We start from the raw sequence: 24,429 nt of genomic DNA, 5'->3' as shown, positions 1-24,429 counted from the left end.
ACATAATGGGAATGGAAACGAATGTGATGCACGTATTTTTTAAAATGTATTCCTAATATTATGCTGGAATGTGCTGTAGTACAATAATTAAGATTACTTTGTTTTAATAAAATGTCCATCCATTTCCTCTCGTGATATTTATTTGTAAACTCCTTTAATAATGCGAAAACGTGCTAAATCAATTTTAATGCAATGCATCATCTATTAGTATAACGACAATAGTGAAGTGGCTGGTGCTTAGCAACCGCAAACGCTATTACCATTAGGAGGCCGAAGTTTTGGTGATTGACTTGCATTTTACCCAATCACAAACGCTCTTTAAATACACGTAAATTCCGATGACGAATTGGCTTTTCGATGGGTGTGGCCAGTGACGGAAAGTCACGAAAAATCTTGGTCCAATTTATCAAAGCAAGAAATGTCCACTTGTGGTCCAGCTAGAACCTCTTTACCGGCCTCCTTACTCTCAGATAGTTTTATTCGTGTAAGAGTTTGTCTTTCTAACAGACATTAGGCAAAAATTAAAACAATTAAACGGATAATTTAATAATTACTTGTTGTTGAATAAATGCAACAATTGTGCTTCTTTTTTAGTTTCGCCTTTTTAAGCAGGTTACCTGCTCTCCTGTATGTTCACATTTAATTGATAAATATAATGTAATATAATTTTATATAATTGTAAAACCCAATGTACATCATAGTAGTCCTATGCAATTTTAGGTTTGCTAAAGATATTTTATGAAGTGAACTGATATACTGGAAACCTTTACATGCGATGTCGTCCGAAATGAGTTTGTATGAGTTGCTGGACTTGTCCATGGGCGCGACACAGGCGGGCACCGTTAACTTTTGTGCTCTTCGCTCCCTCCTTTGCGCCATTCTGGAGCGGCTTAACCTGGTCCAAAACGGAGACCGAACCGAGGGGGCTGACTCTCCGCTCCAGCCGAAGCCGGGTCTTTCGCCGAGGAGGTCGGTCTCCCACTGTCAGCAGATAGAAGAAAATCTGAGGCGTGTCGAGGAGCAGATGGTGGCGCTGGAAAGGCTGCCTAGAGGCTCCGACTTAATAAGGTCCAAGTCCGAAGTGACGGTCAGTGAGATGTGGCAGATAATGCAGATCAGCCGCAAGGTCCAGGCGAACGAGGATGGTGTGTCTCAGGTAACTAACCCCTTTATACAGTGCATTTTTATTTAGGCCTGTTTCATTTTTTTAGAAGTTTTACATTGTACTGCATAAATATTATTTTTATAATGAAAGTCTTATTATGGAGTGAAGTCTGTTTAACGTTTTTGAAATGTTACCTTCAGTTTGCACCTAAATCGGTGAGCAACCTAGTTGCTGAGAGTAATATTGGGTTCTTTCAGTCTTAAGTCTACCCGAAAACAGGGTGCGATCTACAGCTGGGAGGTGTTAATGTGTGAAGGAGCCGCTCTTTTGTAACTGGCCCGAGAGTACAGCCTCTCCCTCTGGCTTCGTTAGCTCCTCGTTAGCACCCAGCCACTGAGGATTTTTTCCAGCATTAACACCTCGCTTGGGGTTGGCCCTGGGAAATTAACCCCCCTCCCTTTTGATGGACAGAAGACGGAAGACACAATAGGTGATGAGGACTGGTAATGTCTTCTCAATATACTTTTCCTTGAACTATAAACTATGTTCAAAATTCTCTCCAACACTGTGGGACCTCATCCTCCCTCCCATGAACAGATAATGGATGTTTATATAGTTTTACACATCTCTAACCGAGAGTTAAAATAAATCTGAAGTAATCATCATAAATATCAAGAAGACACCTTTATTTAAGGTAACCTATGGTACTACCTGACCTTCTGATGTGGATTTCAGTGTGAACTTGGCGTTAGTTTAATATAAATGTAATATATGCGGCAATAGGAAGGGTCTATTATATCATATCATATAATCATACTTCCAATATGTACAATAAGTGGCTTTTGGTCACTGAGCGTTCACTCTCACCGGACAGAATGTTTCCCTCTGTCTCTTCAGCTGGCATCTTGTGGGGTCGTAATTAACACCACAAGTATTAGCTGATGGGGTATCAAGGCGACTTTGTCTCTAGGAGATGGTAATAGTCATTCTGAGGGCGGAGGATGGACTCTTTCTAAAGCCTGTTGAATAATTCACCTTGTGCCACTGTTCCTGTCCGGTCACCGGTGTCATCGTTAAATTTCCCTCACCTCAACAGCCCCCGGTGACAGCTCTGTAGTCCGTGAGTGCAGCTGTCCTTTGGATAGGTTTCATAGGTACAAAGGGGGTGATGTATTGGTTAAATAATTTGCACCACAGTTGTATGGTAAAATCCCAGCAAGCAATTCAGCCTCATAGCTTTCAGAATAAAACCCTCGAAACTGCAGCACTAAGAGTGTCTCCCAACAATCCGGTCCTCAGGGACCCACAGACAGTCCACATTTCTGCTCCCTACTGAGAGCTGGGAAGGAGCAGAAATGTGGACTGTCTGCAGGTCATTGAGGACCGGTTTGGGAAACACTGCCCTAAGCTGATGGTGATGTAATGAGTGAATCACACATGCAGCCTGAATCATAGCCATTGTCCTCTTGGCGGGGTCTGAAGTCATCGGGGAGACGGGCCCTTTTCAAGGTGCGTCACATGACCTTACAGATGCAATCCATAACCTTTAATTGCCTCTGCGTGCTCGCAGTACTCAGGAAGGGGATTGCGTGACCTGACTTTCGTGTGAGCCATCAATCACAATCAATGGGTCCCTGCTGCTGCTGGAAACTGTGACTGAAAATAGTGCAGTATAATCTGTGTTCATTGTGTTTTGGGCTGCATTGTTAAACTCCCTCCCATACAACAGATATTGGGATGCTCATACGGCCCTTTCCTGTTGGCAGTGAAAGCCAGGCACCTTGTGTTTAGAGCCCCATGTTGTCTCCTTGAAGAGGTTTAATTGCTGGGGGGAGGGGCCCGGGGGGGGGGAGTAGCTGTCAGAAGACACGTCACAAAAACTGCAATAAACCCGACTGATTCCTCAGTCTGCCGGTCAGCTGGCCTTTATTAGACTTTCATTTACGTTGAGACTGGTTTGCTGTGCCTCACTCTGTGCCTGACATCAATGGCTGCCCTGGTTAGTGTGCAAACACGCTGGCTTCTCCTGCTTTTTAGTTAAGAAAGGAACTGCACAGGAACCTTCCTCCTGCAGGAACCTCCTAATTTGTTTACTTACTGCTGTCGGCATTGGCCAGCAACCGCTACGTCCCTGTTCTGTGTGAACACCTTGTCCCTTCATTTACTGTGGATATTTTGTATTATGTTTTATGGTTATTTATTCATTCTGTACACCAAGTCAAAATTGGCCACCCTACAGGACATCTACATCCAGTGACGTAGGTCCAGGCCATTAATCATACATCCCACTTCTCCCGGAAGTCTCCCGCAAATTGGCAGCAGCTCCTTGGCAACCGCAAATGATGCACAATGTCCTGGAAATCTGTCAATCCAGTCTCTAACCCCGGTCACCAAGTTTGGTCTGCCCACCTTCCCACATATATATATATATTTTCCATTCCGCCGCCTTCATTGTCTTGCACCCTTAAAGTTTAACTGCAGTTCGCGTTTTACGAGCCAAGCCTCAGCCGGGCTTCTTTAGTGTCCCAGGCCTCCGTCTCACCATGAGTCAAAGGCTGATGTGACCCGGAGTCACGGGCCGGTGTTGTGAAGCCTCATTGTCGACACCGTGACGTGTTTGCTTTTCAGGCCATGGCTCTGATCCAGGACCTGCTGACAGAGATCCGTGACCTTCGGGAGGCCCGGGACACCCTGACGAGTGAGGTGAAGGGTCTGCAGGAGATGCTGTCCCAGGTGAGGCGCTGTCCTCGGTGTGGGGGGACAGCCAGCACCATACATGGGGCCATATGGGGTAAAAATGCGCTGCCTTATAATGAACTGCACAGATCAGAAAAATGAACTTATAATGAACTGATCAGAAAAAATAGTATCAATTTGTACCTTTGCTTGTCACTGGGGCTGTATCTTCAAGGGTCTGCCAATTGTACCCTTAGCTGTGGGTAATTGTACCTTTGTACCCAATGGTACAAAAATATTCCTGTGTCCATTTCCATAACTTGAAATGTATATTTACTTACAGCTAAGGGTACAGCCCCAGTGAGAAGCAAAGGTACAAATTGATGCTATTTTTTCTGAGAAATTGAATTGCTGAGGCGCTGGCTGTCATGTTTGGTGTCCAGCTGAATTTGACTGAGCTCCGGGACAGAACCTCATCTCTGGAACAGTGCTGTCACCAAGTGTCCGGCATGGAGAAAACTCTGGTGAGTTTCGCTCACGTTCAAGGCCAAGTGTGACCCAAAGGTTTCACCTATGGTACATATGTCTTTATATTCGAAGGTAAAGAAGGATGGGGTGTATTCCGTGGTGTAAACTCAAGCTTTGCAGTTGTACGGGTTATGGAAATGTTCAGGGCTCTTCAAATCTGGCCCTCGATTCCAAATCCAGGCCTTGTTTTCAGTCCTCCCAGGCAGTTACTTTAATAGTTACTGATTCTGATTGGTCAGAGGTCACACCTGATTGGTCAGAGGTCACACCTGATTGGTCAGAGGCTTCACACCCGGCTCACAGGAAAAGGAAGGCCGGAAAGCCAGCATCTAGGGATTATGGTTTGTTTTAGTAGTATTTCTTTAGTCCAGAACCCCAAGTCCTTGTTGCCCTAATTACATTAACTGACCAGTTTTAAAACCTTATATAATATTTTTATCCTTTAATAAATATGATAAAGGCTGGTTATTATTTAAAGATTACTTTCGTGTCTGAATATTCCCACCTACATGACCAGAGTTGGATAGTCCAGATCCAGAAAGTATAAAGCCAGACCATGCTTTTGTTTCAACCAACCATTTGAATGCTCTGTGACTGTGACTCTTTATACTCAACTGTTTGGCTGAAACAAAATCATGGTTTGGATTTTTACTTTCTGGGCCTGAACTACCCACCCCCTGTTTAAAATGACTACAGCCTCGTAGAGCTAAAATGATTTGTCAGGGAAGCTTTGAAGGAAATTCATGTACTGGTGAAGCTGCCAGTTTTCGCAATCTCCCTCTCCAAGCGCTACCCACCTCCATCCACCAGGGGGAGCTGCAGGAACGTCTAAAGCTGTATCCCCAGTCGACAGAGCTTACGCAGTACGTCTCATGGGAGGTGCTACAGGACACACTAGTCGGAGAGCGGGAGCAGACCAGACAGGTGAAGCTCCTTTGTGCCTGTATATTTCCGTCATTTCACCGTTCAGGCAGGTAACGGGTTGTGGCGATGAAGGGCTGATACATTAATGGATACATTAATGGATCTGCAGTTCAGATGGAAAGGCGGATGAATCGACTATTTTTGTTACGAGTAAAGTGCTAGTTAAAAATAAAGGCTGCATCCGTCAAGGTCGAATAGACCGCTGCACTTATGATGTGCACATTCAAAAGTTTTTTTCAACAGGAGCAGCCATTCGTGGCCACGCCCACACAGGTGGACACCCCAGAGACCACGCCCCCACCCCCGTCCAGGGTTGTGTCCGCAGCCCCCCCTGCACCCACAACTGCCGGGTCTACGCCCCTCCCCCCTCCCGATGAGGTTGTGGCTCCTCAGCACGTGTGTTCGGATGCGCCGATGACTGGCGCTGAATGTTACCCGGAGGCGGTAGAGGCCCTGCAGCATGTGGGACGCCTGCGGGACGCCCACGAGGTGCTGGGGACCCGCGTGATGCGTCTGGAGAACGGCAAGGCCGACCAGAACGAGCTGCAGGCTCTGAGAGATCTGCTGGGCCGTGCAGGTGAGGAAGGGGCTGCGAAGGCAGGGGGTCCGTCTGGCGCTTCCCCCCTAGGCGTGACTCCTAATTCTCAGCCAACAGGCAGGAACTCGACAGGCTGCAGGCAGAGCTGAGTCACCTCCAGGTGCAGACGGACCTGCTGACCGCGGACAGGGAGAAGGTGACGTGGCTCAGGGTGCCTCTCCCTCTTTTAATAAACATCACTGGGTGTCTTAGGGTTGTTCCCCAGGACCACTGTGCTCCATATGCTGTGTGAAAATCCAAAGTAGTCAGAGAACATGATGTTTAAATCTTCATGTTGGGGTTAAACTATGATATAACGTCTGTCAAAGCGTGTCAGCTTAGCCACTGCGAAACCTCTCCTAAAGTCACCCTAAAGCATTTGCACCAACCGTCCAAAACACACATTTTTTTTAGTCCTGACCACTACCCCACCTTGTTTAGCTAATCAATAATTCATTTTATCAAACTACTTAAATTAACTAAGTGACATGTAACAAATACATGCAAAGGCTGAAGTGCCTGTGAGGAGAGGTTTGGGAAGTGAAGCCCTACTGACTGAGGGGCGCGCTGACTGAGGGCCCTACTGACTGAGGGCCGCGCTGACTGAGGGCCCTACTGACTGAGGGCCGCGCTGACTGAGGGCCGCGCTGACTGAGGGCCCTGCTGACTGAGGGCCCCGCTGACTGAGGGCCCTACTGACTGAGGGCCCTACTGACTGAGGGCCGCGCTGACTGAGGGCCCTACTGACTGAGGGCCGCGCTGACTGAGGGCCGCGCTGACTGAGGGCCCTGCTGACTGAGGGCCGCGCTGACTGAGGGCCCTGCTGACTGAGGGCCGTGCTGACTGAGGGCCGCGCTGACTGAGGGCCCTACTGACTGAGGGCCCTGCTGACTGAGGGCCGCGCTGACTGAGGGCCGCGCTGACTGAGGGCCCTACTGACTGAGGGCCCTGCTGACTGAGGGCCGCGCTGACTGAGGGCCCTGCTGACTGAGGGCCGCGCTGACTGAGGGCCGCGCTGACTGAGGGCCCTGCTGACTGAGGGCCGCGCTGACTGAGGGCCCTGCTGACTAAGGGCCGCGCTGACTGAGGGCCGCGCTGACTGAGGGCCCTGCTGACTGAGGGCCCTGCTGACTGAGGGCCCTGCTGATTGAGGGCCCTGCTGACTGAGGGCCCTGCTGACTGAGGGCCGCGCTGACTGAGGGCCCTGCTGACTGAGGGCCGTGCTGACTAAGGGCCCTGCTGACTGAACCATAAAATCGACAGTGCTGAGCAGCTTCCTCCAAAAATATAACTGCCCCCCCCGTGACCACCACAATCGAAACTTTCAGCAGGTGCCGCCGTTCAGAGGTACAAGCAGAATGAACCACTCCAGTCACAGTTACCACAGAGTAGGAAGGGAAACCCCTTAGGACTGAATGGATTTGTCAGGCTGTTAGAAGGATGTTTCTTGTTTTGTTACACATTGAGCTACACTCTCCCACCAGAAGGTGGCACTATTGAGCGACATGCAGGAAGCTGTCTTACAGTTGCAGGCTGAGTGCGAGAAGCTCCATGACTGCACCCGTCACCTGGAGGAGGAGTACAGCCTGAGGCAGAAGCACATTGATGTGAGTATGACTGCATCCGCCCTCCCAGAGGGAAGCCCAAATGTGACCAACAAGGCTGTAGGCTCGCTGTTCTACCACTAAGTAAACAGGTCTGAGAAATGAACAGGAGCATCCATTAGTCAGAAATGCTTTTAATTAAGGCTTCCATTAAGTGACTAACATGGTAGATGAGCCATTAACTAATTCATGGTATAGAGAAGCAAAAAGAGAGCAGCTAGATAGGGGTGTAACCAGGGGTGACGTTTGGGTGAGTAAGAGGACGTCAAGAGGTTTAGTTTAGGTTTAGGCAGTAGGAGCTGTTCAAGTGTGTTTACCTACATCTGTACAGATGTGTTGCCTGTATAAGTGTCTTGCCAAGCATATTTTGCTGAATTCAGGAGTTGTACAAATCCATGGAAGAGCTGATAGAGAAGAAAGCTGACAAGGACCATGTGGAGATGGAGATTGAAATTGTGAGTGATGACATGGTGTCACATGACGTGAACGTGCTCTGTAGGGCCCTGTGACGCTGGTTGGACCTTGGCGAGGTCCCTTGGTGTGGTGAAGTTCAAGGGGCTCTGCCCTAAAAGCCTTCTGCCATCGGTCTCCCCCAACGACCTGGCTCTAGCCATCGCCCTCCTGACGCTCGGCTCTTCTCCTCAGAAAGCTGATAAGGGAGCCTTGGAGACCAAGGTGAGCCGCAAGCAATTTGATGAAATGACCAAGCACCTTGGTGCCATGTTGGAGGAGCTGCTGGGCAAGGTGTCAGACCAGGAGCAGGACTGGCACAGAATCATCGAGAAGATCTCTGGCCAGATGGACAGCAAGGTGAGGAGGCCCTGCTTCCCAATGCAAGCCCAGGATACCGCAGAATTCTTCTGTTGGTGTGTAACAGCGTACACTCACCCCAACCCCCCCCCACACACACACTCACACACACACAGACAGACTCATTGTTTATCCCTCTGGCTTGGAATATCCCTCTCGGGGACCAAACATATTTTCATGTTACTGACAGCTGCAATGACTCAATCTTTGTCAAACTTGATTTACATCAGAATAATTAGCACTATTGTCTGCAGTGTTCTCTCCTGGTCATTTAGGATGAATTGGCATTTTTACATAGCCAATAGTGTTTGATTGTGCGTGTATGTGTCCTGTGATGGACCAGCATCCGGTGTAGGGCCTACGCTACCTTACCGCCATCCTGGATAGGCTCCCCGCGACCAAGCATACTGTAACAGCGACCAATGACCAAGGTCCAACCATACTCCCCTGTACTGTAAGCATGATGGATGGATGGAAGGTGCTGTCTGTTCTACAGATGCCTAAACGGCGAAGGCCGTAGTTAAATATGAGGTCTAAGAGGTCAGGACTTCTCAGTTTCTCGAATACGTCATTCTGTTGGTGTAAAAAGCCAAGAGGAACCTGGCAAAGTCGTGTTCGTTTTGGCCAGGCATGCTTCCAGGTTTGCCTCGTGTCTGTGCTGTGAAACTCCAGCCTCCACCACCCCCCGCCCCCCCCCCACAGCTGGACTCGGTGAAGAAGCAGCTGGAGGGTCGCTGGAAGCTCATTCTCAAGCACCCTCAGATGCAGCCGACACAGGATGATGCAGCCGGCATTAGGAAGTCAGTCCAGCCATTACTGCCCACAATTCTTCATTCAAGGCCACCTGCACACTTACACAAAATTATTTCTTTTTTCTTTCTGCCCTCAGAATATTTTTGTGTAAGTAAAACTCCCATGAGCCACCTGCACATCTCCACTCTCTATATATCTGGGTAATGTTACATTTCAGACATTCTCATCCTGGGAATCACAACTGCAACTCTGGTCACACGTCTAGATCTATATAGATCATGGTTATAGATCTGATAAGTCATGTTAAGATAATACATCTACCATCATGAGCTGGTGTAAGACCACCTTACCTTGTCCCCATCGCAGTTTTAGCTGTAGACCTAGAACCACAGAAAAAGCATAGAATGGTGGATTCCTAAACTAGAGATCTCCAGTCCTGGGAGTTTTACTTACACAGATGTCTTGGTCGCGCCTCCTCTAGCGAGATCTCTCTCTCTCTATCCTCACATCCATTTAACAGACAGCTAGTGAACCAGGTCCACTGCATCTCCTGCGACCGTCCCATCGCCGCGTCAGTCCCTGGACCGTAAGTAGTCGCTTACAAAATTCTAATACCAACAATGGGGTAACAGTGAAGGGGTACTTATTCATTTTTCTGTAATCCCTGTGAATTGAGAATAATAATGTTTCTAACATAATGGGATTTGATAGTTAATGTTAGCACTGTCTGCCTTGCATAGACAGTAAACAGCCACAGCAGGAAATGTGCTTCGCAAATAACCGGCTCAGTGCATTCCTGCGTCTTCCTTCCAAAGACACCTGGTGACGGTTCCTCTGGCCCCCAGCTTTCCGCCGCACAAGTCCAGCCGCCCCCACAGCTTCTATGAGATGGAGCAGGTCCGTCAGCACTACCAGAGGTGAGGGCCAGCCCGAACCCCAGAGCATGCTGGGAAACCTGTTCATTGTCTTGTCTTTAGACCCTTGTATCTTTGCCTTAATATCCATGAGTACCAAAGTTCATATTTTCATAATTAAATTTCATAATTAAAATACAATTATATTAATTATTACTTGAAAGTGTAAGTGAAATACTGGCTATTATGGTTTTAAAAATGCAGAGTGAATTGGCATCTCCGAACTGCCCCTGGCATAGTAGTGTGAGCCCTGTGATGGACTGTTGTCCCATCTGGGGGGGTCCCCTGTCTCGTCCCTTGTGCCTCCTGGAATAGACTGTAGGTTACCCACTACCCTCTAGTGGAGAAGTGGTATTTGCAGATGGGTGGGTAGATGGATGGATGGATGGATGGATGGATGGATAATTGTAAAGTAGTGTTAAAGATGAAACATCTCATCTCAACATCACTTTACTTCTCCTCGTGATAGTAGCATGTGATGCTGTTAAATAAAAGGCTCTTGGATTAAACTTTGATATGACAGAACTAAAATAGAATTCCTGCTAATTTCAATATCAAACAATATATGATGTAGTATTTTACAGAAGCAAACAGTGTGACCACACAGTCGTAGGGACCAAACCGAGTTTCCTGGCCGCCTGTTAGTGTGAAGCCCGGGGTTAGAGAGTCACCTGGGCCGCTGCCTGCACGCTGGGCCACAACGCACGTGCCACGGAGCACAAGCAGAGACGCAGAGTGGCCCCCCAGTGGCCCTCCAGCAGGGGCTACAGGGAGCCATATGCAGAGCCCCAGTGGAGGACCAAAGCCATGGGGGCGGGGGGGGCGTGGTGTGGAGAGGGGCGTGGTGTGGAGAGGGTGTGGTCTGGAGAGGGGCGTGGTGTGGAGAGGGCGTGGTGTGGAGAGGGGCGTGTTCTGGAGAGGGCGTGGTCTGGAGAGGGGCGTGGCCACAGCATAATAAGAAACTGTACTGCTTTAAACTCTCATATCCGGCCCCCCCACCAGTGAACGAATCCCGGAGCCGGAAGGGAGTGGCTTCCTGCCCATGTCCCGCGGTTGTGGGGGCAGCCACACCCTGACACAGCCCAGCCGGCGGTACCTCCGCCAGCAGCATCTCGCCCACGCCGCCCCACCGGAAGAAGAGGCGTCACCACAGGGAGCCAGGCGCGCTCAGGTCTTTGGGGGGGGGGGGTGGTTGTGGAATTTCAGCATGACGCTATATTCACCACCCTCGCTAAATATGCTCATATTTGTTGTAATGCTTTGTAAAGTCAATTTAAAGTACGCTGTGGTTTTCGGTGGTGTTTATAAGGAGAATCCCTAAAGCGCCGTGTGCGAGAGCGCCTCCCGCTGTTCTCCGAGGGGCCTCCCACTGTTCTCCGAGGGGCCTGGGTGTATCAGGGCCCCCGACTGCGCTGATGGCTCCTTCTCCGTGTCCAGGCCGAGGAGATGGACGTTCTGGGCCTGGATGGACACGTATACAGGGGCCGTCAGAGGAGCATGGAGATCAGGCTGCCCAACATCTCTAAGGAGGGTAGGTGCCGAAGAGGCCAGGGGCCACAGTGGGGGGGGGGAGGGGGGGTGGGTTAAGGCAGTGTCTCCCAACCTGGTCCTTGGACACCTCCAGACAGGGAGCTGGGAGAGAGCTGGAATGTGGACTGTCTTGGGATGTGGACCAGGTTACTGGTTTAAGGGACTCTCTGCTCAGACAAAGGTCACAAGTTTAAGACCTGAGAGTCTTGGCCTCTTGGCCTCTTGGCCTGTAAGCCCACGCCAGGGTATGTACGATGTCACGCAGGCACTGACAGAAGCAGAGCAGCCAAGACGGCACTGCCGCAGAGGGCTGGCGCCACAGAGCTGGGCTCCAGGACCCCACGGCGCCCCCACAGCGCCGAATCCCAACGCGGCCCGGCAGGTCAGTGTCAGGCACAGCTTGGGTGGATGAACCTCATGTACAATTGTGGAAGTATTGCGTTTATTCTTGGTCGTCAAGGTACACTTGTTGTGTAACTAAACAAATTTACACCACACAATCACAGTTAAGAAATGACCTTGAGTAAACTCAGACACTGCTAAAATACCTCTGCCAATCACAAATATAGACCCTCTGAATTCTGTTCCCTGACCCCCTCCAGAACCTTCCAGCACTTGCCTGACAGGACAGGCTGCTTCTTCTCTAGGATGTATTTGTGAGACCGACGCCCCCATTTCTCTGGCCCAGCCAGCATTGGACGGCCAGCTGGACTTCAGCCAATCACCAGAGGATGGGACTCTGACATCACTATAGACTGACTGGGGGTGAAGAGGAGAGTGAATGTTGAGGGGGGGTGCAAACTGGATTTAAAAAGCATCTCTAATAAATCGTTTCAATAAGCACCAGAGCGCCGCACTGACTTTGCTGGGAGTCACATCAGCAACTCGCCAGGTAGAAACCTCCCTTTTTGCCTTAACTAGAGAGACGTTTTGCGGCAGCTACTCAAGCCGTCTCACTGCCTCACTGCACTGGGGGGCAAAGAGACCCAGTGTTTGATGCATATGAGGGAATGAAGAGCTGCTTCACCCCACCCCCCACACCAGCCAAAGTCATGGGTTGTGGGGAAGCCGGAGTGTTAATGCCATCAGATCCGCGTTCATGCTTTTAGCAGCATTCTTAAGACCTTCGTACTAGCAGAGGGTGTCTTCATTAGACCCATCGATCCATCTACACTGCAAAGCCAAGAAAGCCAAAGAGTGAGAATGAATGGAACGTGTCGGGGGCAGAGGGGGGGTGTCATCAGGGAATCCTCCATATCACAGCTGCCTTCTTCATCACCAAATAGTGACAGTGTGCCTCAGCAGGCGCTTTTAAAGGTCAGCAGCCAGGGGGGACATCCTCTCCCACTCGGGCCAAATTCCACGCTCACCGGGGGCCACCTGCTGTCGCGAAATCCCAAACGAATCCTCTTAACTGCGTTAAACCTCCTGCAATGATTTACAGAGTCCTCCCGTCACGCAAGGTACAGGCTGCACCGTGGTCGCAGTCAAAACTGAAAATAACAGCTGAAACCCAGATTGTCACGTACAGTGAAACATTGCGAGACGTCACAAGGCCATACAGATAGAGCACTAGACTTTGGGGAGGGTCCAGTTTGTGACTGGCTGGTGGGGGGGACGCAGGGCTGTGTAGAACTTCAATGCACACTAACATGGCCAAACATCAGAGGCCAGTGACTAGGTCCGATGATGCCTAACCTCAGAATCACGGCATTCCCACTGAAGGTTCTGTCAGAGGTGACGAATGTGGGGCTTGCTGTGAGTGTGTGTGTACAGAGACCAAAATCCTGAGACAATGGCTGTGTATGAAAGACAGACTGGAACAAATCCACCAAGCTATGCCTCCCTGTAATCTATCTCTGGAGTCAAGGGCACAGTTTGCCCTCACTGGGCACGGAAAGACCCAAACAAAGTCACATACTAAGGGAAGTGGAGCCTTTATTTCAACTGCGGACCAAATGGATTCACATCTAAGTACTAAAAACCTGTAGAAAATGAGTCAAAGTCTCTTTCCTCTGATTTCGATGCTTTCACCTTCACCTTTGTAAAAAAAAAAAAAGAAAATCATTCTGATGCTGGCTGTTAGTGGAGTTGCGTCCTTTTCTTGAGACTCTCCACAAGAACTGTTGTCGACTAGGCTGGTCTGGAGAGCCGTTCACTCTGCCCCCTAGTGACCATCTTGGGAAGGTGGAACCACAGCAAACCACTGTCTGTATCTTTCAGGCTTGTGTTGGTTGTGATATCAGTCTTGGCCAAACACTGAATGGGGTCCGGCTGTAAGCCTGAATGAACTGAGCGTGTTCAGGCTCCACGTCGCTCCATCCTGTCTCAGTTAGGGACGCTTCCCTCTTTCCCCCTTCCCACAATTCCTTGCTCTTTTCCAGCTTGCTTGCTGTGCTTAACAGGAATGAAGAGAGAACAGTAGTATTTCCAAAAGGATTTTCTTTTAAAAAAATCAAAATAAAATGACAGTAGTATCCATTCCCAAGTCAGTATGACCACACCCACAGCCCCCCCCCTCCCCGCGCTTAGCTCCGCCCCCTCCAATGCGGGTCTCATCTCTGGCTGTGCAGAGCGGGTAAGGTGTGTGTTTGCTGGACAGGCCCGGCCTGAGCAGCAGGCGGCCACACTGGGGCGTGGTGATGTGGACAGGGATGTGGCGAGGCAGGGCCAGGCAAGGAACAGGCTGCGGAAGTCGGGGAATCTGTCGCACGTAGCTGGGAGAACATGGCGATGGCGTCTGGGAAGCTGGGGGGCGTGGCCGGCGTGTTGCGGGGCGTGCACATCTGGACACGGAAGCAAATGGGAGATCGATTTAAATACTGAGCAGCAGCTGCAGCAAACTCTTCCATTTTAGATGCACGGCATTGTGATGGCGATCCCCAAGTCGCAATGACGGCCTTTCACCACTAGGTGTGTCTTGTCATGTCTGGTGCATCACCCATTATAATCTAATAACGACGGAGCTCGGGCCAGTCTTCACTGTACCGCTACCCAGACAAACATAACCCCACCTATTTGCTGCTCCAATCAGGCGTGCAGCATACTTTTCGTAAAGCGTATTTTAATTAGGCGATTAACGACGGTCTCACACAGAATGGAGTAAAAATCATTATTTATGATCATCATTATATAGCAAAAGGGGGGCGGCATGGTGGTGCAGTGGTTAGCACTGTTGCCTCACACCTCTGGGACCCGGGTTCGAGTCTCCGCCTGGGTCACATGTGTGTGGAGTTTGCATGTTCTCCCCATGTCGTCGTGGGGTTTCCTCCGGGTACTCCGGTTTCCCCCCACAGTCCAAAAACATGCTGAGGCTAATTGGACTTGCTAAATTGCCCGTAGGTGTGAATGTGTGCATGAATGGTGTGTGAGTGTGCCCTGCGATGGGCTGGCCCCCCATCCTGGGTTGTTCCCAGCCTCGTGCCCATTAAATCCAATGGGTGCTAATGACAAACATGTACGGCTTGTACCGTATGTAACTACTTATCATGATCATTGTTCTTATCCCGTACTGCACTGTTATTGTTCTCACTTTCCTATAAATTCGACTTAAAGACAGACTTAGAGAACGGATCTCGTTCCTAACCTGGGAACTGCCTGTACTTGTGCTTGGTTACTTCACACCTCTACATTCCAGCATTGGATATTCCGGAATATTCTCACCAGCAGATATCACAGCAGATGCATATTATCTTAGGCACACCAAATCGACAGGGAAACAGCTACAGACCATGCCAAAAACTGCCAACTGCCCACATTAAAGTATAAACATGAAATATGAGCAGGCCAGCCTCTGAAGGTCATCTCGCCGCCTGAGACGCTGTTTCTGAGGATCAGGGCTGTCATGTGGGCAAACACCGCAGCTGATTTCTGACAGTGCTACGTGTTGCGTATAACTGAAATCTCCATGGAGGCACTCAAGGAGACCCCCCCACCCCCGAAAAATATGCACATGCTACCGTCTAAGAACAAAATGGCGTGAAACTGAATAACGCTAAATTTATAGCAACGATTCCGATGCATGCGAGAGACAAAACGCAAACTCCCCGGCAGCACATGGGAGCGGAGTGTCACTCGCCTGCTGATTGGCTTTGGCAGCCCATCACGTGCTGGTGGCTGTTCCGAGGGCCAGCAGGCCACTGGACCTGACGCCGAGCCACATGTCACGGGACGCCTGCCTCTATCGCTCACACTCAATGTAATTCAACTGCGTAACGATTAGCGAAATCAGAATACAACATGACCACTAGCAAAATAGTACTGCCGGTTTGCATCGCTGATCTTACTCATGATCACGTTGTAATTTACTATTAAACGTACTTCTCTTCCATTACACAGGGTCTGCTATACTATCCTATACTGGCTCCCTTCCAGTATGTCAAGTTCCTGAAGCCTTTAGGCTCTGATTGGTTAGCCCCACACCCCCAGCTGGCCCTGCATTAACCCAATGGATGTCACCTACACCCTAAATAAAAACTGCCGCACCTTCACGCACAGGAGTGGAATTTACACGGCTCTATCAGTAACAGGAAATCAGGCCCGCGGAGGGTGGCTAGCTCAGCAGAGGACCCTGCCAGCTTAGTCCGGTCGTCTTCGGGCATCGGCCGCGGTGCCCCTAGAGCCACAGCGCCCCCCCCCCCCCCCGATCGAGGCTGCTGCTGGCTGTACTCAGTGCAGAGCTCACGAGCTTCAGAAGCAGGCTCAGCTTTCAGCACCAGCAGCAGAAGACACAGAAAAGGGCAGCTCAATTTAGAGCAGCGTTTCTCAACTGGGGGGTCGCGACCCACTCTCAGTGGGCTGCAGACAGAATGATTTAAAGAAAATATATATATATCGCCACCCCCTCCCAATTCTAATCAACAATTTTTATCGTGAATTTGGGTTGTGACTTAATAAAACTGCGATTATGTGGATCCTGAGGACCCTAAATTATGTGAGAAACTCCTAAAGGATGTGACCCCCCCCCCCCCCCCCCCAAAGTGACCACCTAATCCATGTCAGGTGGGAAACTATGAGCTACTTCAGGTTCTACAAACTACTTCAAAACCAAGATTCCTGTGATTAGCTAAACAGTTCAGTTCTTCTTGTGCTCTGACTGGTTTGTTTCCTTCATTGAAACACTCATCCAGCTGTTTCACATTAACATTAGTGACACGTGCATGATTATAGGAGACCGACCAATCAGCACACAGCAAGAACTCTGGGTCCTTTTAATTGAAATGGCTGAAATGGCAGTTTATAATCCCTGTGATAGCTCACAGTGTCCCTCCTGACATGGATTAGGTGGTCACTCTAGCCTCACCCCCTATCCAATAAATGTTACTTGCTCACTTAACGCTGCAGAAGTTTGTCCCAGTCGAATGACCTGCACTATTTTGCCATGGATGAGCATGCTTGGTGTTTTGGGGGCACTGAATACAGCACTAACAGTGTGCCCCCCCCCCTAGAGGGGGTCCCACCCTCTACTGATCTCACGGCCGCAGCATGCCGCGAACGCTTCCTCCGGAGACGATGACGGGGGGAGGGTCACGTGTGCCTCGGGCTACTGGCTGTTTTTGGAAAGGGATATACTTACCATCTGGTGGGTATGACCTGGGATGTTGACTTCTTGGAAGAACGAACTCAGAGCAGTCTGTTCATAGAAAAAGAAAAAGGGAAGTCAAGACGTTACCTCAAGTTCTCTGACGTACATCTACGTCAACATCCCACGGGGGCTCATTGAACTCCCAGCTGGGCCATTCAGACTGGCCACGTGCACACTCCAATAAATGCCTGTGTTCTCACCAACAAACAAAGGAATAATTTATCAGGGCAGACTGCAATGCTGTCTCTTGCCCCTAGTCCTGAATGCATATTAAAACTAAAAGTTCAAATCTAGACTAGTACCATTCAAGAACGATTCGTTCTCTTTGGCGACTGCACTTCATCGTTCAGTTTGTTCGTAAATTAGATCATGCCGTTCGCGACCGAGATAATCTGTCTTTTACAGCCTTATCGTGTAATGATGTACAGAATCAGCCTGACTAATGTAATGTCATCAACATTATGTTTAATATATAATATCTATCTGTCTTGCGCCCGTTGGATTTACCAATATGGATGGACATATCTATATTAAATATATACTTAAAGTTACACAGATTTCTGAAAATTGTAAAAGGTGAAAGCGAATAAATCAATGAATGAATCTTTTTGTTGAAGGAACTCAGAAGGATCGATCCACTTTAATAACGCCGTCACGGTTTTCCTTTTCAAAACATCGGAAGCAGTACACACCCAAACACACGGGGGTTGGTTCCCGGGGCATCATAACCTTGAGGAGAATAAGAGGAGATATTTTGCTGTAGTGTCTGCTGCTGCTTGCGGGCGGCCGCGACCCGGACTGCGCGAGCCCGCCGGTACGTGCCGCGAGCAGGTATTGTTTTGTAAACAGGGAACTCCCCGTTCCAGTCGGCCCGGAAATACCCGCCCCGGCCTGCGAGCGCGTCTCCAGTAAGCTAGTCTGTCACAACTGTCTCACTGTACGACTCCCCTAAAGCGACAACCGAAACCAGCATCCTGTCAATCCGGACGTCGCTTTAAGGAGTTAAAGTGGAGACTAGGGTCCCGTATCCAAGGCGACCAGCGACACTGCATGTCCCTGATCTCTCCAGTGGCAATCCCTTTTCCTACACGTCTCTGATCTCTCCAGTCGCAATCCCTTTTCCTACACGTCTCTGATCTCTCCAGTCGCAATCCCTTTCCCTACACGTCTCTGATCTCTCCAGTCGCAATCCCTTTCCCTACACGTCTCTGATCTCTCCAGTCGCAATCCCTTTTCCTACACGTCCCTGATCTCTCCAGTCGCAATCCCTTTTCCTACATCCAATGCCCAAATCTAAGATTCCCGTCTGGATCACGATAACCTAAATCGGCGCGTAGTGTTCTATTAAATCGTAAGCCTTAAATCAGTTATTTCCACAAGGCCTTAAGGTCTATATTCACTATACTGAACAAAATCCGACTTTAATTCATTGTAACTGTGTTGCAGTAAAAGATAGCCTATCCATAGGGAGTTGTTTTTTTATTCCCTTAAATGCATATAGTCGGCAGACTGGATTATTAAAACCGTGAACTGATCTGGAATTCTGGTTGAATAGCCCAGAAGAAAAAATCCGCGGAGGTGATGGGTCACTTTGGGATATAGCCAAGAGCCGATGGGCGTACAAGGATTCCTTTTTAGCCTGCGAGGAAGGTACCACACAGCTCTTCTCCTGTCCATTACTCTTCCCGCAGCGAGAATTCCCCGCTACCCTGGCCTTGGCCCCGGCCTAAAAGTAAACCTGAGTTTTACACCATCGCTGTAGAGTTGTCAATCATTAATATCCCCATTTTACCTGTGCAAGAACAAAAGCATCGTAACTTATGTACAATTATCAGAGGCGGTCACTGATTGTAAAATGGGCGTATTGATTTTAATTATTTTGTGTGTGTATTCACAAATAAACCTTTAATGGATTCGATTCTTTCCATTTCTCACGTGTCCTATGGCCCTATTGTGTTTCTTACCCCTTCCTGGTAAATTAAAACCCACAGAGGCATGACTGGCATCTTGGGAATTATTGTGACAGTTGTATGCGTATAAATATAGACATCTGCCAAACACCTTAAAGAATAGCTACTGTTTACATTTTTTTTCTACACATAATCACACTTAATCTTCGCAAAAATTCGTGTGATCTGTTTTCATTTTAATAAAAGAAACCTCTTACGTCGATATTAAATACTGTTTAATGGAATCAATCACTGCAGTCCGAAAACAAATGGTCATAATGTAAATGTAAACGCTGAAATCTGCAATGACATTCAGCACACTCCAGTTTCATTAGTAGTTTATAAATAATCATAATAATTTCTCACGATTTTGAGCCTTCAACACGCTCGGATCCCCACGTTGTGAGTATGATTATGAAATCTGAGGTCATAAAAAGGAGATCTGGTTATGTTTCAACACCGTTTAGTCTACTAACGCAATGTTTCCCCACACTGCTACCCGAATCGTTATGCGGATAAATACGGGCATCGAATGTACAGGGGAAAAAACAAACACTACACACATGGCCACGTGTGCCGAAAATGCACAACTGTAACGCATGTGGTGGCACAACAAAGACCGAGAAAGCAGCAAGCGAAACGACATTCCGGATAACCGGGCTGCTGGATCGAGTCGCAGTGCTGGGGCTCTTTGATTGTTATGGTACCCGGAATGGGTTTAACAGTCAGTATGAGCTATAAGCCCAAGAGAAGCATTCAGAATTCCTGAAGTTTTAACAAAAGATTAACACATGGTCTCCAAAACAACTACTTTCATTTTAACATCTCTCCCTCATTCTCTCTCTCTCTCTCTTATACACACATGCATACACACACCTCGAACTGCCAGTGCGCCGCTTGGAGTAGTTGTTTCGCTTGGTCGGCGGCGCAGCCAGCGGTCAAAACAAACTGGTTGATCATCACCTGGTGCCGGAGTTCGTCCATATTTACCGACATCACTCCCGTTCGCACCGCCAGAATTAACCAAAAGGCGAAACAAAACGGCAAAAGTGAATTTCCGTGCTCTGCTGACCAGGCGGCGCAAACCCCGTCTCACACACACACGCTCCACTCCTCCAGTCTGTAGAGCAACAACAAATAGCTGAGTGTCACCACCAACAACAAAGCCCAACTCGCCAGCTGATTGGCTGGACGAGTGAGCGAGATTCTACACACGGGCATTCCATTGGCTATTAGACAAAATGCCAGTCTGCAATAGTGATGCAATTGTCAGGAGCATATGGTCGCGCTCTGTTTAGTGTTACTGGCTTATTGTTTTATTATTTATCTGGCTATGTATAGGGTCATATTTTTGCTACTTCCTGGAATTAGGAAATCTATTTCACTTTAGATGGGCCACTCCCCAGTAATAGCAGTGCTCTACTAGTAATACTAATCATATTAATAATTCTAATAATAATGCTACAAGAGCTACTGGTAATTGGGAAACTGTAATCGGAGTGTACAGCGTTTTTGCAGTGGGTCGAGAAAATGTAGGAACTACATATGAGTTTAAGCTACTTGAGTAGTCAGCGCGGTAGTGACCGTAGACTGCATATGACATGTTTTGTCTGCCATTCTCTAAGAACTCTGTAAGTTACTGTGTGAAATACACACTGATGAATCTTACATTACAACACCGCGTTTATGAGAGAAACTGTAACTCTTTTACTGTAGTGTTACAAATCATACAGTAAAATAACAATTTTAATAGAATCACTGATACATCGTGTGCCGCTGCTCAGTACACTGACCGAAGAGAGCGGCACACTGAAAACAAACCTCACGGTCACATACGAACTTACAAGCGCAACCAATTTTTCTGAATAATTTAGAGATGCATTATAACAGTGTTACTTTTTCTGAACATTGATCACCAAAATAAATTTACTCTAGGTGAACCTCATGAAAGGAATGGTTTAGGGCGTAGTCCAGGTGACTTTGGACTTAAATTCGCCAGCCTACACCTGCACGGCGCCGGCCACGAGACGGGCGCCCTCTGGCGTTCACGTTCGTCGATGTTTGGGAAGTGAATCAAAACACGGAACTAACGTGGCAGGTTAGGTCATGAATCACGAGCTACGTTCAAGTTAACCAGCCTCGCCATTAACCCCGAATTAACCCCGTTAGAACCGCGTCAACTAAACTTAAAGTAAAGGCGGCGGGAGAAAAAAGAACTGATTTGACACTTTTGCATATGTGCTTGTAGCTCTGCTGTATTTGTCAATACGTTTTATGATAAATGTTACCTTGTTTGGACATGAGCATATTAATATGTATTGATCTACATACTGTGTAGCATGAGATATAGGATATTGGAAATAGCATATATAGTATTAGAATGTCCTCAGTAGGTACCCTGTGGTTACACTGGTCACGAAGGGCTACGCTTAACTGTCAAACAGGTATTCCTGATTCTGGAAGTAGTAAAGGATGGGGGTGTGGGAGGGGGTAGCAGTGCTAACCGGGGAATGCACTATTGTCATTTCAACTGCATTTTTTTTTTTTGTTGACCGTATTGAAAGTTCTGGCGGGCATGTTTGAGACATTATTGTCCTTCTGAATTGCATGCTTAATTGCACATTGGACATAAATGTCTTGAATAAAGGTAAATGTTAGAATTTTTAAATGCATTTGCTGGGCTACCACTGATAGTGTTTTGCTTTTAAAATGATGTTTTTCAAAAGTAAAAAGATATGTAATGTTTTGGAGGAGATGTGTATAGTATGATCCTTTAGCACAGGCAGGATTTACAAGGTTTTAAAATTGTTCAGCTTTAGATCAAATGTGTAACATGCCCACCTTTCAGCCATGAATAACATAAGACATATCAGATGTCGCATTTTTTTAAAGCGATATGCTGCATTTCTCCCAAAAGCAGGTTTCCAGATGTGACCTGCATTCTTCGCTCTCCTGTAGGAACCTGTACAACATCCTCGACACGTGGTGATGACTCAGCAAGTCATTCGTCGGCATCTGCGGCTCAGGACATGCAGTTTACCTGCAATACCTGACAACAAAGAAGAACAGGCAGGTGTAAACGAGGCTGGTGATGACAGGAGTGGGTGGGTCTCTGGCAAGCCAGGCCACTGCTGCGCAAAACATCTTTCACACAAGCAAACGTTACGATAAGATATTTAACTTGCCATTTGCAAAAGGTACAAACCCCAACTCGCTCTCTAGTCAGGGCTAAGGAGCTTGTGATTTCTCACGTTCTCTTTACTTATTAACCCTCTTTCATGAAATCCATTGCCACTATTTCAGAAATGTACAAGATGACTGTCATCATTATCTGTAACCCATCATTTGACTGATGTCTGATTAATTCCTTGATGTTTTTCTATCATTCAAATACAAAAAATATAGAAATATTTTGAAAGTTTGCGGTGTTTACAGATCCTGATGATGCTTCTTCTTCTTTACTCTTAGTCAGGATCATGGTTTGAAAACATGACTTCATGTTTCCATGCTTCAGGTCGTGTCAAACTGTGAACCCTGGTTCACAAATGGTGAACCCTGAGCGCGATGAGACATTTAGATACAGGATGTGTGGTGTTATAAAATAACACTGATCCTGCAGAACGGAGGTACAAACTGTGCTGCAGAACGACACTGGGATCCTGGCGGGAGAGGGACAGACCGTGCTGTGCAGTAAGGTGATCGAAGATCAGAGCACATATTGCGCTCTGCATTATGCTCCCATAGAGAAAGAGGCTGCATTGCTGCGCTGACTGATTTAGCCTGTCGCTACAATATGTCCACACGTCCGCCGTATTGTTCCAGGCAGGACTGGCCCATACCCAAACACAATGGGGTGCTGGGTTTTTTTGGGGTAAAAACCACTGTAGTGTCCATATTTCCCAACCGATGTCAATTACATTTCTGTTCAAGGCTTTATGATCTACGTTTGAAAAACGGTTCTGTCGCCATCCATCCATCCATCCATTTTCCAAACCGCTTATCCTAATGGGTCGCAGGGGGGTCCGGAGCCTATCCCGGAAGCAATGGGCACGAGGCAGGGAACAACCCAGGATGGGGGGCAGCCCATCGCAGGGTTCTGTCATCAGTTTTACTTTTAAAAAAGTTTAATCAAATGGCTTAAACAATACCATTGTAACATATATGGATGTGGGAGATGAAGAGGCTGCCTCAGATAACTATATGTTTTGGGCCAAAGTGATGGCAAACTCTCTGTGCTTTTCTGAATATTCATGATCATTATATTGTTGACAGGAGGTCTATACTAGGATCTGAAATTCAGTCGGCACAAACTACTTAGCAAGTGCACTTCAACTAATAACTACTTATTCTCACAAAGATTGGAAAGGCTATACTACACTGTATGCAGATCAAAGTCTTATTTTCATTTGAGCAGAAGTGGAGCTTTTCTTTCAGCTCCTCATTGAGATTCTTCACCTTCAGATCCTCCAGAAGATTCTGCATGCCCATTTTTCTACCTCCTCCCTCTATCCTTGGCATTTCTCCCCCCCGAAGGCCCACCTTAGCCAAGCCTTGACTGGGCCTGGCCTTCAGCAGACTGGGAGAATGAGACAGTACATGTGAGTGGTCCTTCAAGAGAGAAGGACGAAAATGTTGAGTTACAGTGTCACTTACAGCTGTTTGGTGCATAGCTAGTGCAAATACGAACATCATTAAGCAGAGGTTCAGTCTCTTAATTATTAAGAATGAAAGAAGTGTGACATTTACAAGCTATAATATCCTTACAGTCTGTTTTTGTAGATGAGTTGGGAAAGCTGACGATATCTCCAATTCCAAACCGCACATCAAGTTCCGTCCTGTCGAAGTCCTCCTGTCTGAAGTGATTACTGCGGAGAACTTGCAGAGAGAAAAGCCTTCCCGTATCAGAACCGCTTCCCACTGCCTCCTCTATACTCGAACTTTTTCTTCAATGACCTTTCAAAATGTGAGACATTTTAGCTATCTTGGGCAGTTTTAAGTTGTAACCGATTCGTCTTAAATAAAGCCTTAGCCTCCGTTCTGATCGTGTTAAACGTTAACGTTAGCTGTCTACCTGTCTAGCAACCTTGTTAACGTTATATGGCTAATAACCTTAGGAAAGTTTTAAGACATGTAATGTGGATATTAACAGAAAGTTGAGACCTTCGCTTTTCATTTTTAAATCCAAAAGTGAAATTTGCGAGAAGTATTATTTCAGCTGGACGCCTCATCTAAAGACGACGCAACACTAACGTTAACACTTTCACTAAACTGGTTATAATGATAAAACACAACTAAAAAAGCAATTGTGCATTCTTCGCTATGAAAGGTGATTCGTCGCGATTCTTGCAAGTGGTCACTGATTTCGATTTTCTATATTGTTTTCCGCTGGCATGTTGCCCGGGTCAATAATCAGCGCCTGCCCTACAGTATGAATGTACTGTATCCGCATGTCTTTGCTTGGGCCTGTTTAATACG

General features: G+C 47.7%; 2 protein-coding genes and 1 long non-coding RNA gene across 8 annotated transcripts; 1 reads left to right on the top strand and 2 right to left on the bottom strand.

The window, feature by feature from the left end:
• Positions 1 to 201: 201 nt before the first annotated feature.
• On the top strand, positions 202 to 12,267 carry LOC125718171 (glutamine-rich protein 2-like). 6 transcript variants are annotated; one of them, XM_048991797.1, is made up of 17 exons: positions 202 to 484; positions 887 to 1,156; positions 3,734 to 3,838; positions 4,225 to 4,305; positions 5,120 to 5,233; positions 5,477 to 5,810; positions 5,882 to 5,967; positions 7,295 to 7,417; positions 7,795 to 7,869; positions 8,060 to 8,224; positions 8,927 to 9,024; positions 9,498 to 9,563; positions 9,793 to 9,894; positions 10,894 to 11,062; positions 11,329 to 11,422; positions 11,687 to 11,881; positions 12,024 to 12,267. In XM_048991797.1, the coding sequence occupies exons 1-17, from the start codon at positions 419 to 421 to the stop codon at positions 12,173 to 12,175; spliced, it is 2,295 nt and encodes a 764-aa protein (XP_048847754.1). In that variant the 5' UTR covers positions 202 to 418; the 3' UTR covers positions 12,176 to 12,267. The 6 variants fall into 6 exon arrangements, with proteins under 6 accessions (XP_048847754.1, XP_048847753.1, XP_048847755.1 ...); XM_048991796.1 differs by having other exon boundaries at positions 202 to 1,156; positions 7,337 to 7,417; XM_048991798.1 differs by having other exon boundaries at positions 202 to 1,156; positions 11,687 to 11,803.
• A 1,075-nt stretch (positions 12,268 to 13,342) lies between these two features.
• Positions 13,343 to 20,094, bottom strand: LOC125718177 (UBA-like domain-containing protein 2). The gene is made up of 3 exons (XM_048991814.1): positions 19,831 to 20,094; positions 16,997 to 17,053; positions 13,343 to 14,207 (listed from the first exon to the last, which is right to left on the bottom strand). Exons 1-3 carry the CDS (start codon positions 19,948 to 19,950, stop codon positions 13,977 to 13,979), a joined length of 408 nt encoding a protein of 135 aa, XP_048847771.1. The 5' UTR covers positions 19,951 to 20,094; the 3' UTR covers positions 13,343 to 13,976.
• A 1,335-nt stretch (positions 20,095 to 21,429) lies between these two features.
• LOC125718178 (uncharacterized) lies at positions 21,430 to 24,294 on the bottom strand. The gene is made up of 3 exons (XR_007384786.1): positions 23,719 to 24,294; positions 23,410 to 23,530; positions 21,430 to 22,003 (listed from the first exon to the last, which is right to left on the bottom strand). It is a non-coding gene; the product is annotated as an uncharacterized LOC125718178 (long non-coding RNA).
• Between the last annotated feature and the right edge of the window lie 135 nt (positions 24,295 to 24,429).

The sequence above is a fragment of the Brienomyrus brachyistius genome, chromosome 22 (genome assembly GCF_023856365.1).
Source record: "Brienomyrus brachyistius isolate T26 chromosome 22, BBRACH_0.4, whole genome shotgun sequence".
Taxonomy (NCBI): domain Eukaryota; kingdom Metazoa; phylum Chordata; class Actinopteri; order Osteoglossiformes; family Mormyridae; genus Brienomyrus; species Brienomyrus brachyistius.
Note: the sequence above shows the minus strand (reverse complement) of the source record. Positions and strands in the feature narration are given on the sequence as shown.

Excerpts from the sequence above, each read along its gene's own strand:
- LOC125718171 (XM_048991793.1), top strand. The coding sequence starts at position 776 with ATGTCGTCCGAAATGAGTTTGTATGAGTTGCTGGACTTGTCCATGGGC. Across the intron at positions 7,418-7,794 it reads TGAGGCAGAAGCACATTGAT|GAGTTGTACAAATCCATGGA; the intron begins GTGAGTATGACT and ends TGCTGAATTCAG. Across the intron at positions 7,870-8,059 it reads TGGAGATGGAGATTGAAATT|AAAGCTGATAAGGGAGCCTT; the intron begins GTGAGTGATGAC and ends TCTTCTCCTCAG.
- LOC125718177 (XM_048991814.1), bottom strand. The coding sequence starts at position 19,950 with ATGTCGGTAAATATGGACGAACTCCGGCACCAGGTGATGATCAACCAG. Across the intron at positions 17,054-19,830 it reads CGGCGCACTGGCAGTTCGAG|ACTGCTCTGAGTTCGTTCTT; the intron begins GTGTGTGTATGC and ends TTCTATGAACAG. Across the intron at positions 14,208-16,996 it reads CAGGTCATACCCACCAGATG|ATGTGCACGCCCCGCAACAC; the intron begins GTAAGTATATCC and ends TTCCGTGTCCAG.